This window comes from Peromyscus californicus, unplaced genomic scaffold, assembly GCF_007827085.1.
Source record: "Peromyscus californicus insignis strain IS unplaced genomic scaffold, ASM782708v3 Scaffold_6__1_contigs__length_162567912, whole genome shotgun sequence".
NCBI lineage: Eukaryota > Metazoa > Chordata > Mammalia > Rodentia > Cricetidae > Peromyscus > Peromyscus californicus.
In genome coordinates this window covers 43810276-43822451 of record NW_026294584.1, presented here as the reverse complement: position 1 = coordinate 43822451, position 12176 = coordinate 43810276, and the positions used below count along the sequence as shown (strand labels likewise).

At 39.8% G+C, this 12176-nt stretch overlaps 1 protein-coding gene across 2 annotated transcripts in view; it reads left to right on the top strand.

Moving 5' to 3' along the window:
* Positions 1 to 12176, top strand: part of Copg2 (COPI coat complex subunit gamma 2) — a 123742-nt gene that overhangs the window by 28050 nt on the left and 83516 nt on the right. For both annotated transcript variants that reach the window (XM_052719304.1, XM_052719303.1), the window contains 4 exons: positions 2523 to 2598; positions 4161 to 4253; positions 5493 to 5579; positions 6672 to 6829. In XM_052719304.1, the coding sequence (XP_052575264.1) occupies positions 2523 to 2598; positions 4161 to 4253; positions 5493 to 5579; positions 6672 to 6829 (414 nt within the window). The remainder of the gene's footprint in view (positions 1 to 2522; positions 2599 to 4160; positions 4254 to 5492; positions 5580 to 6671; positions 6830 to 12176) is intronic.

Here is a 12176-nt window from a genome sequence, read left to right as displayed (position 1 = left end):
TCTATCAGTTTTTATTTTAATATGATAAGGAAAATGAAACACATTTTCTCTATATTCCCTGTTAATTTTACTCATCTATGTTAAACTGTGATTTACCTATCTGAAGCTTTATATCCTCTGTATGATATATAGTAGGTAGGGTTACAGAACTACATTGGGGATCTGGAAAAGATACAATGGAATAATTTGAGACAGAAAACTTAAACTGACCCTAACTGTAGAAATTAATTCCTTTTAACAGGTTTTTTGTTTTGTTTGAAACAGGGTCTCACTGTGAATGTTGCTCACCTTGAATGAGTTCTGCCTGCCTCTGCCTCCTAAGTACTAGGATTAAAGGTGTTTGCCACCACCCCCAGTTTTATTTAAAACTTTTATAGCCAGGTGGTGGTGCATGCCTTTAATCCCAGCACTCGGGAGGCAGAAGCAGGTGGATCTCTGAATTTGAGGCCAGCCTGGTCTACAGAGTGAATTCCACAACAGTCAGGGCTATACAGAAGAGACTCTGTCTTGAAAAAAAAAATTATAAAAATCATATTGTAGCCACATAGGTAGTATACACCTCTAGTCCCAGCATTTGGGAGGCTGAGAAAGGAAAATTGTGAATTTGAATCTAGCCTGGGCTACACAATGAGATTATAATAAATTACAATATTTCATATCTGCAGGATAGTATTCCATATTTCTAATAAAAGCATCTTACATTTTTAAATAAAATTCATTACAATAAGGAAGTTTCAGATCAATTTTTATATTATGTGTGTATGTAGATATGTTGGCATACACATATAATAGCATACTTATGGAGGTCAGAGGACAACTTTCTGAAGCAAGTTGTCTCCTCCCACCATGTGGATCCCAGGGATTGAATTTAGGCTACCCCTTATCAATCCCCCCCCCCTTTTTTTTTTTTTTTTTGTTTTTTTTTTTGGTTTTTTGAGACAGGGTTTCTCTGTGTAGCTTTGTGCCTTTCCTGGAACTCATTCTGTAGCCCAAGCTGGCCTCGAACTCACAGAGATCCACCTGGATCTGCCTCCCGAGTGCTGGGATGAAAGGCGTGCGCCACCGCCCGGTCCCTTATCAGTTCCTTAACACACGGAATTCCCTTCATGTATTGTCTTGTGTTAGTATTTAAAGGCAAAAACTACATGATTATGTATCCAAAGAGTATTTGTCAAAATTCAATGCCTATTCTTTGTTAAAATGTTGAGAAACAGAAAGAGGTAAAGAATGCATTGACAACTAAAGTATGTCATAAACTTAAAGCTGCGGATACAGCTCAGTGGTAAAGTGAGTTCAGGGTCCTGAGCCTGATCCCCTAAATGGCAGCATTGCAGTTAATTTAATGGGAAGCATTAAATGGGATAAAATACCTAATATTTACTGTTCTTTTAGAATATTAACTAATACAATTAATTGGTAAGAAGAAGCAGAATATTGTTTTGAAAAGAAAATAGCAAGGACCTAGAAAGGTTCTTGTTATATTATTAAGTAAAAAAGGAAAGGTCAACATCCATGGGTGAGCATTTTAATAAATCTTGGTGTTGTGTTTAGTGCTAGTAACTTCCTTACTAAGAAGCTCTGGTAGGCCGGGCGGTGGTGGTGCACGCCTTTAATCCCAGCACTCGGGAGGCAGAGCCAGGCGGATCTCTGTGAGTTCGAGGCCAGCCTGGGCTACCAAGTGAGTTCCAGGAAAGGCGCAAAGCTACACAGAGAAACCCTGTCTCGAAAAACCAAAAAAAAAAAAAAAAAAAAACTCTGGTTATCTCCAGTTTAGTGGCATTGAATGCTTGGTATGTGAGAAGAGACAAGTGTTACATTTCTTTTTCTTTTTCTTTTTTTTAATATTTAGAAAGTTTTGTTAAATTAATTACTTTTCTATTTTAAAGAGTAAACAGTAAGTGGGCTCTCAGTTTTTCATACTTCCTGCTCCTGCTGCCCTAACAGAATGAGTCAGTTGTCACCATTTTAGATTATATGAGAGGAGTTGAGAAAGGTGGAGTTTGATTGCCAGTTTGGGAGTAGTCTAGATGTATAGAGGACATGAGAAGGGAGGATGAAAGGCTAGCTGCCTTTTAAAATCATAATGTGGAACCTCACAGCTCAATTCATGCCATCTGCCTATTTCTAAAGCTTGGCAGAAAGATCTGAAGTCATTGATGATTTGTCACTTTAGGACCTGTGGCTGAGGAGATAAGAGGGAACGAATGAGCGTATCATATGTTAATTTCATATAGAAAGTTTCTCTAGTCTGATGGGATTTCAGCCTAGAGCTTTCTATAACATTGCCATTATCATCGCCATCATATTGTTTATTATCTGTCTGTATTTAAAATTATGTATTTTTTTCATTTGTTTGTGTGGTTTATTTTTTCTTTTTCACCCTATTGGAATGGGTCTTCCAGGGCAGTATTTGTTGTACAATAGTAGAAAGGTCATTATGAAGACATTTAGGAATTGGTTAGAAGTGGACTTTAGGGAGAGAATGTTTCGATTAAACTCATTCAAACCAATTTGTCTTTTAGTCTGACCAAGGACATGACTGGAAAGGAAGATGTATACCGAGGCCCAGCCATCAGGGCTCTCTGCAGAATCACAGATGTAAGTTCTCTTTGTTTTAGTGGGTTGCTAAAGGATCTCTGTAGTTAGCAAGCAGATAGTAGACTCCCAGGTCTGACTTGGTGAATCTTCAGTGTGAAGAGAGGTTTTGTAACTCCAGTATTTTCTCCATCATCTTGTTTTTCCTTTTATTTATAGTAGTCTGTTCTTTTCTGTTTGCTCTCATGAACTGTTATACTTGGGTATATCATACATAGGAAGCAAAAACCCATTCCATTTTAGCTTTTTACAGAAGCTTTATTGTAGGGCTCAGATCTCTCAGAATCTGAGATATACCTTAAACAAGTTATAAAAGCAGAGAATAGGGCATCTGTCAGGAAATCAGCAGTGAGGTTTCCCTTGTCACAGTAGTGGTCCATCACTTAACAGTGATGCAGATACTTGAAGAGAGATATGTGACTAGCCACCAGAAAGCTAGTAGATTATGTCTGCCTGGCCTGAATCATTTGTTTACTCTAATATAGTCTGTTCTATGTGGAGAGGTGAGATTATATAGACTGTTAGGCTGTCTCTTCTAGGAACCCTGAGTAGGAAAAGTTAAAGGGTCGAGTTAGCCAGGCAGATTGGATAATAGCTTCAGATTTATTCTTGGGTCTATCTCTGTGTGTTGCAATCTTCTCGAGGTTTATAATTTCTTCTCAGACAGGATCTTTAACTTGTTACATAGGTCAGACTAGCCTTGAATTCATAATCCTTCTGTCTCAGCCTTCTGAGTGCTAAAATTAAAGGTGTGTATCACCATACCTCATTCACATTTTATAATTTGATCCAGATCAAATCGGAAATCTTATAAATCTAAATCCTAGAAGAAATAATATAAACAGCTTGATTTGTTTTTGCTATCCTATTATTTTGTTGTGGTTTTCATTTTAATATTCTTAGTATAAGACTTGGAACTATTATTGCTAGCAGTAAAATTCTTTTTAATCTCAATATTGGTCTTTGTATGTTTATTCATTTGTATCTGCCACTACTCTTCCAGGACAAAAAGCTTTTTCCATGTTAAAGTTTAAAACAACCTTAGTTCCAGAAGATTCTATGCTAAGGGCTTGCTATAGCAGGATATTACACATTTAATTTCCTATGTCTTAAAATAATCAGAAGTTACATTTGATGAATAGGATTGTTCAAGATATAGAACATGTACTTTTCCTATAGAAATATCTAACCATCTTCAAGATTTCAAAAGGAGCCTCCACTGCCATATAGGAATTTCTTTTTCTTTTCTTTCTTTTTAGGGGGAGACAGTGTCTAACTAGTTTGCTCAGTCTGGCCTTGAACATTCTCATTCTCTCTCTCTCTCTGCGTGTGTGTGTGTGTGTGTGTGTGTGTGTGTGTGTGTGTGTGTGTGTGTGTGTGTGTGTGTGTAGCTTGTACTGGATTGTTGGAATTCTTCTCTCTAGAATATTATTACTATATAATCTTTTACTGCAAAATGAATATTTATATAGAACACATATCTGGCCAGTTTTTGTACATTTTTTTCTGTGGTAGTAATTTTACATGAATGATTTTAACAACTTTTTCTTTTTTGATGTTACTAGGGAACAATGTTGCAAGCTATTGAAAGATACATGAAGCAGGCCATTGTGGATAAAGTCTCCAGTGTATCCAGTTCAGCACTTGTATCTTCCTTAGTAAGTGATGAATGAGGCAGCTATTTGTTTCTTATGCATGGTCTAGGTTCTAGTTAAAAAATAAATGATCACTGTTGTTCTCTCACAAGAGAAACAGTTAAAAATGTGTGTACATCCTGTTACTTTATCCAACTGTGTTTTATTTGGAAGAACACTGAGCAGTTTTAATGGGCAGTAAAAACTTGAACTTCCCGTGTTTTAAAGGTTTGGGAACCTGACAGTTGTGGACTTTGTAAAGGTGGTGAGTTAGATAAGAGTAATGGACAGGGGAGACCAGTGCTGGCTTACATTCTTCCTTTGTGCCCCATGGGTTTACCTCCTGCTCTTTGTCCTTAGCTCCCCTTGGTTTCCTGTATCTGTCTGTCCTTTAAAGTCTCCCTTACCACTTCTGAATTTCCTTGCAAGAAGTGACCTTTTGATTCAGTAATAGCTTTTTTTCTCCTTTCATCAAAACAAAATTATTCATTAAAATTACACATTGCATTTGATTAAAATCAGAAAATGTGGGACTTGGGAGACAGCTTGGTTGATGAGATGCTTACCAGTAAGCACGAGGACTTGAGTTAGAGTCTCAGAACCACAGAAAAAGACATGCCTGGGGCACGTGCTTATAATCCCAGCTCTGGAAGGTGGAGACAGGCAGATTCCTGGAGCTCACCAGCTAGCCAGCCTAGACAGTTGTTAGGCCCCAGGTCCCAGTGAGAGACCTTGCTTCAAAAAACAAGTTTGACCTCTAGCCTCTGTACATAATGTGCACACCCACTCACAACATCCCACTCCCATGAACAAACATACTTACCCACACATGCATACAAATTATTAGAGCATTGAAATCATAACACTGCCTGATTCTAGGTTGTCATGGATCAGGTTTAGATCAAGGAGTATGTTCTACTGTATCTCTTTCTTCCAGGAGGATTTCCTGGGTTAAAGTTTATATTGATTGACATTATTTCAATACCATTCTGTTTGGTGCTTCTGGTTCTTGCCCTTTTGTTGCTTTCATTAGCTTGCCTCTTCCAGCTCACAAAGGTGTCGGTGTCCATTACCTTGCAAAGAGATATTGAAGAAAAAATTATACTTTACAGTTGCCCTGGGAATAGAGACCTCGTAGACTTCAAAAGCAACAATATTTTCAGTGTTTGGGAAATGTCTTTTAGTGATTTTGTAGGACATTTAACTCACGTTTCTAATGTCTAATGATCATGCATTATATATTCTCCCTTTTCTCTTAATTAGCACATGATGAAGATAAGCTATGATGTGGTTAAACGATGGATAAATGAAGCCCAAGAAGCTGCATCAAGTGACAATATTATGGTGCAGGTACTATCTTTGAATCTTGTCATCTTATGTTTCAGGACAAAGTATTGATTATCCAGTATTAAAGGCAAATTTTTGACATATTAATCCACTTATTAGTCATATTATCAAGTAGGTATCTACTAATTTTGATTCTTTCCATTGGCTTTTAAGTCTTTGGTAGAAGATAGATGACCTCCAGTAAGAGTGTTCAGGGAAGTAGAAAGATATGCTTATTCAAAGGGATTCCCAATGCATTCTGGTCCTTTATTTGAAAATAATTTGTGTAAAGGAAACTCTCCTTCTTAGGCATTGATGATAGATGTTGTAAAAATAGTCATTTTTTTAAATGTATAAAACATGAAGAAATTTTATCAAAGAGATCTTAAGATATTTATTAAGCTATTATCAAAAGAAATATGATCAATTTTTTGACGGTGGTTTTATGTGAAAACTCTGTATATTTTTGAGAAAGTATTAATATTTATAGCTTCTTATATTAGCATATTTAATAATGTGAAAAAACAGTTGTTTTTCTATTCAAAGACACCCATTGATCTACTTCTGATCATTGTACTTTTATACAAAGGGTCAGGATGATGACATTCTCCTAGCCTACTTTAGGAGATTAATCCTGTGCTAAGGTGATGACAGATTTAAAGCCACTTGAAGAGGCCTTGGACCAGGTACAGTGGCATGTACTTACAGTCCCAGCACTTAGGAGGCTGAGGTAGGAGGACCGCTTGAGCTTATGAGTTTGAGACCAGCCTGGAAAATATGGCAAAACCCTGTCTATAAATAAATAAGGAAGTAAATCTGTGATGCTGGCAAAACCTTAGATCTGAGGGTGTGAGCCAGTGTTGAGCCCACTAGATCTAGCTTCAGGTTGTATGCAACCCTTCTTACTTGTCTACTCTGAATTTATAATTTCTGAAGTAAGTTAGACTCTTTGCTAGTGTTCCCTGTGTTGAGTTCCATATGAAAAGATACTGTGTTGGGTCCATTTGACTTGCATACCTTTTTCTGAAACTCTTTTGTCTAGTTCCATGCACTTGTCTTTCCTGTGGGTGTCTTGTCATCATCCTAAGCTCAGGGTGCATTTTTTCTTCTTCTTAGTACCATGCATTGGGAGTGCTTTATCACCTTAGGAAGAATGATCGGCTCGCTGTCTCCAAGATGTTAAATAAGTTCACCAAATGTGGTCTCAAATCACAGTTTGCATACTGTATGCTGATTCGAATTGCTAGTCGCCTACTGAAAGAAAGTGAGGATGGGTAAGTATCCTAAACTGAGTTGGTTTCAATTTACAAGTTAATGTACCTTAGAATGTATTTCCTTTATGAATATTTTTAGGGAAGCACTGACTTTACAGATAAGTTTAATGTTTTCCAAATTAAAAAGGAATTGAGGATTCTAAGTAACAATTTTTTTTTTACTTTATGTATGTATGCATGTATATAAGTAGTATATATAGTAATTATTAATATACCTACAAACTGATAGTGGACAAAAATACTATAGATTATAAGTTGTACAGATGATTGAACATGATAGCTAGGAGGGACATTAAGAATCTTGTGTGCCGGGCGGTGGTGGTGCATGACTTTAATCTCAGCATTCAGGAGGCAGAGCCAGGTAGATCTCTGAGGTCAAGGCCAGCCTGGTCTATGGAATGAGATCCAGGACAGGCACCAAAACTACACAAAGAAACCTTGTCTTGGAAAAAAAAAAAAGTCTTGTATTTTTATAAGAGAGAATGTTGAAATACTAAATTGAATGGTTTGCCCAAGGTCACTGTGTAAGTATAAATTATACGTGGACTTAGCAGTAATACTGTAGCAGTCCTAGAGGTTAGGGGGAGTACAGAAGGTAGGGATCTTTTAAGGTATAGCAAACCTGGAGCAAAGAAGCATCCGCATCCCAAATGGCTGTGGCTTTCCCTTTTTAACTTATAGACAGGATCTCTCCAGGCTGTCCTCTCTTGCCTCAGCCTCCCTAGTGCTGGGATTATAGGCATATACTACTACCTGGCCAGTTATGGCTTAATTTTAAAGTAGATTTCTCCTTTGATTGTTAACACCAAGATCTCTAGACTAGTTGAGTATCAAAGCATTGTGAGAAGGGAAGCCTAATAATCTGTCTTACAGGTCAGTTGTGAATGTAGCGTGCTGAATTTGATTAAAACCTAAACAGCTGAGCCCTAGGTTAGCTACTGGCTTCTCATAACAGAAAGAACTTGCTATTTTCTTGTTTTAAGTATTATTTTTTTGTTTGTTTGTTTTTTCCAGACAGGGTTTCTCTGTGTAGCTTTGCGCCTTTCCTGCAACTCGCGCTATATACCTGGCTGGCCTCGAACTCACAGAAATCCGCCTGCCTCTGCCACCCGAGTGCTGGGATTAAAGGCGAGTGCCACCACCGCCCGGCTTAAGTATTATTTTATATCAGTCTGTACTATACTTTCATAAGCAGTGCTTGAGTTTAACAGTCAAAGAGGACAAAGAGGCAAGAACAATGTGACTTTAATGAAGAAAAAGTATTAGAAACAGATTTACTGATGACCCACGTGTTGGGAGTTAGTTAATAGCGACTTTAGTAACAGTTTCTGAAAGGATGATAAACGGCACTGGTTGCGGTGCGTGGAAAGGTCACGGTCACAACAGAACCCAGTGTTAGTTTTCAGACCTTTATTAGGAGGGAACGGGGGGGCGGGGGGGGGGGGAGGGGAAAGAGGAGAGCCAGGCCTGGAAAGAGAGAGAAAGATGGTGGGAGGGGGGAGCAGAGCAGAGAGAGAAGATGGGGTCTGTGTCTGACTTTTTAAAGCACGTACATAGTTGCCAGTACACACTGATGACACAAGACGCAAGACCCCAAACTGCGCATGTGTAGGAGTGAGGGCAAGATCCTAACAGTTTCACCATAAGGGATTACTTTCTCTAATTATGGTAGATGCACTTTCTCGTGGAAGTGCTTTTTGTTAGTTGAGATTTGACTTTACAACTTTTATAACTTTTAGAACCAGGTCTAGTAATCTTGACAGTTTCCTATTCTTTTAACTTTAAAGACATGTTTAAACATCATAGATGGAATGGTTATGCTTTTAGATGTGATACATCCGACTAGAATTTGATCCTGGGAGTAACTGATTCTTATGACTTAAACAGCTTAATATCTCTAGAACTTAGTTACCTTAACTGTGATACCACCCAAGTCCAATTGGGTGAACAAATGAGTTGTACAGGATTATGGGTGGGAGGTCACTTACAGGAGCAGAAATGACTCCAAGACAACTGTATCACCAAAGCCCACACCAGCATGGCTGACAGCTCACAAAAACTGGGAAACCTGGAGCACACTGCACAGCCTGCAGGCAACTCAACAGGTTGGAGAGTGTCCTTTCCAAGTGACTCTTGTCTAAACCTCTTCCTGGTAGCTCTGCTGGTTTCTGCTTCTTCCAGGCAGCTGGTTGGTCTTAGATACTTCTTTGTAGCTTTTCTCCTCTGAGAGTTTTCTCTGTAGCTCAAATTGTCTAAGTCTTCTTTGCAGCTCTGTTCCCATTAGTTAATCTGGCAGAGAGTGGCCTAGAGAATCTGGTCAGTTTCAGGAACTTCCTGAAACTATTTTGAGTTATTTACCTTCCTGCTTAAGGAGCTTCCCTGCAGGATGAAATGTTTCAATATTGAAGGAGACCCCTAACACGACATTCCACCTCTTCTTTTGGCTTTTACATTCTTCCCACTCCCTCTTCTATAATGATATCTGAGCTTTGGAGTGGGTGACTATCCATCTCCACCATAGAAATAGGCCGCCATGCCATAGTAATAGTCTCTTGTTTCAGGAGCTTCACCAGTGGTTATGAGTTGAGGCTGACAACAGTGATCTATCTATAAACACACATGTTTAGAAGGCTGTTTGACAGGCATATCACATCCATCTAGAAAAACCATAGAACTTGTTTCCTTATTAGGACCTATTCCTAGCTACAAATTTTTGTTCTGGCCTTACAGTTTCAGATGTGAACTCTCTTTTGTGGAGTGGGCCTTAAATCAACTGGAAAGCTGTTAGTCTTACCCACAATAGCCAAGCCACTATTGCACAAGCAGGCTGATCCTGTCTAGCATATTGGTATTTCAGCACCTAGGGTTTATAGCCAAGCATGAAAGCCAGCCAGCAGGGTGGAAGTTTCCTATTCAGTCTCAGCTTAATTCTTCTATTCCTATAGTCAAAGCATGTACATACGTTATCTTCAGCAATAGGGTCTTACCATCTAGTTCTGGGATATAGCCAACAACAGTAGCAATAGCCTTTATGGTTTGTGAGGCCTCAGGGGCTTCCCTAGCCAACAACTCACAGGGAGGTAGCCCACCCCTGGCACTAGGGTTTTCATTTAGTAACATTATAGACTCTGGAAGTGTCCATTTTTACCCATGTAGACTACCTTTTGACTCTGTTTCCCTTTCATTTAACCCAACCTTGGTAGGGTGGAAAGGTAGGTGGAAGTATCCTTACACCTGGTTGTCTCTCCAATGGCTTTCCAAATCTGCAAAACACTCAGAGGTCAGCATTGTGTCATCTATAAAATAGAACCTTCTCCAGAGGATGGGCAGGACAGGGCAACATGCCCAGCTACCATCCCATAACAATAGTGGAGTTACACAGATAACCTTGGGGAAGCACCATCAAAGTGCTTTGTGATCTGTTCTGAGCAAGTGTCAGCTGACCCCAGAAGTTTGCAACTATGAAGATACTAAAGGAGAACATAGCAACTTCTAATACAGCATGGACAAGTTCTATCCAATTGTGTCAGTTGCTTTCTCCACAGATCAAAGTTGGAAACAAAGCATGGATCGGAGGTGCTAACTTAGTTTGTTCTTAATGGTCAGACCTTCTCCACTGGGCCTCCCCACATTTCTCTATACCTGATTAACTCAGTGGACCTGACTTAATCTGCTTAAACCTACCACCCAAGGCCAAAGGGGACTGTAGTCTTGCTCTCCCCTGCTGTACCTGTTGGCTTTTTGGGTCAGATAGGACCTGGGCTGACACTGTGAATGTAGCTGTAGCTTTTGGGTTCCCCATTCACAACATCTGGCTGTTGCAGTAGTTCCCAAATGGGCAAACGATCTCTACTCCTAGCATAACCTTTTGCTGGAGGGGAAATGTACCCTTCTTAGTCTAAGGTTAGGATCACCCATGGAACAGGCTTGATTATCTTCACCTGTATTGTTCTATCTTCTGGGGACTGCTCCTCAGGCTTCAAAGCCTTCCAGAAGCTCCTTAGCACAGAATTTGGCATTCCATCAATTCTTACTTAGGAACCCCAGCTTGACCTCTTCTTCTGCTTTATCATTTTCTCCTTTATCTCCTTTAGGTTGCTCTCACTTTACAGACACTCTTTACATGCTGGTCTAAGTCACTGAGATCTGCCAAAGCTTTTCCTACTTCTAAAGAATTGCCCCACCAAAGGGCTCAGCAAAGCCAGTATAGCTCCACGTCAGCCTTGAGGCCCCTGCTGGATCAACCTTTTCTTTTACTTCTCTGTGAACACAGTTCTATCTGGTCCAGTGAACTGGACTTCAAACACAATTTCTCTTATTCCTAGTTCCCTTAATAGCATCTGCCCCTCCTCTACGGTCCTCCAGCCCCTGATATTTATGGGGACTTCAGATGGGGATAACCAAGTGTTCCTAATGGCTTTGATAAGCCAGTCCATCAGGGACTGACTTCCTTCATATTGTACAGGTTATGCAGCCCTTGCCTTAAAGGGGGATGGGTAATTACATGACTCAGTTTTTCTGCCTCTACAACAGTCAGACTGATCCAATATACTCCCATGTCCCACAGCCTCACAAGCCATGCTGTGACAGGCTCTTTCATTGCTTGTTAAAAGGTCTTCCCAAATTCTAGAAGTTCAAGTGCTGAGTATTTCCTGATCTCCCTAGTTTCTTTTCTTTCTTTTTTTTTTTTTTTTAAGATTTATTTATTTATTATGTATACAGTGTTCTGTCTGCATGTATGCCTGCATGCCAGAAGAGGGTGCCAGATCTCATTACAGATGGTTGTTAGCCACCATGTGGGTGCTGGGAATTGAGCTCAGGTCCTCTGGAAGAATAGCCAGTGCTCTTAACTACTGAGCCATCTCTCCAGCCCCCCCCCCCTTTTTTTCCAAAAGGTGACTTTTTTAAAAAATTTTATTTATTTATTATGTATACAGTGTTCTGCCTGCATGTCAGAAGAGGGCACCAGATCTCATTATGGATGGTTGGGAGCCACCATATGGTTGTTGAGAATTGAACTCAGGACCTCTGGAAGAGCAGCCAGTGCTCTTAACCGCTGAGCCTTCTCTCCAGCCTCTCCCTAGTTTCTTATACCAGACTATTGTAAAGGCCCCTGTTGGAGCCCATTTTTCCTAGTGGCTTTACCCAGCAGGTCTGCATGAAGAGGATGATTGGACCATGGGCCTGAGTACAGGTGTCTGGGATGGTCTGCACTTGGCTGTGCTGCAGGGAGGTCTTCTGCTCCACCCCTTGGCATTCCTTTAAATACCCTAGGGCAGAGACAGTCGGGCCCTATGGATTAGGATCCAGGTCCTTTCAAGGCTATCCTGTATTTTCTATCTTTTTC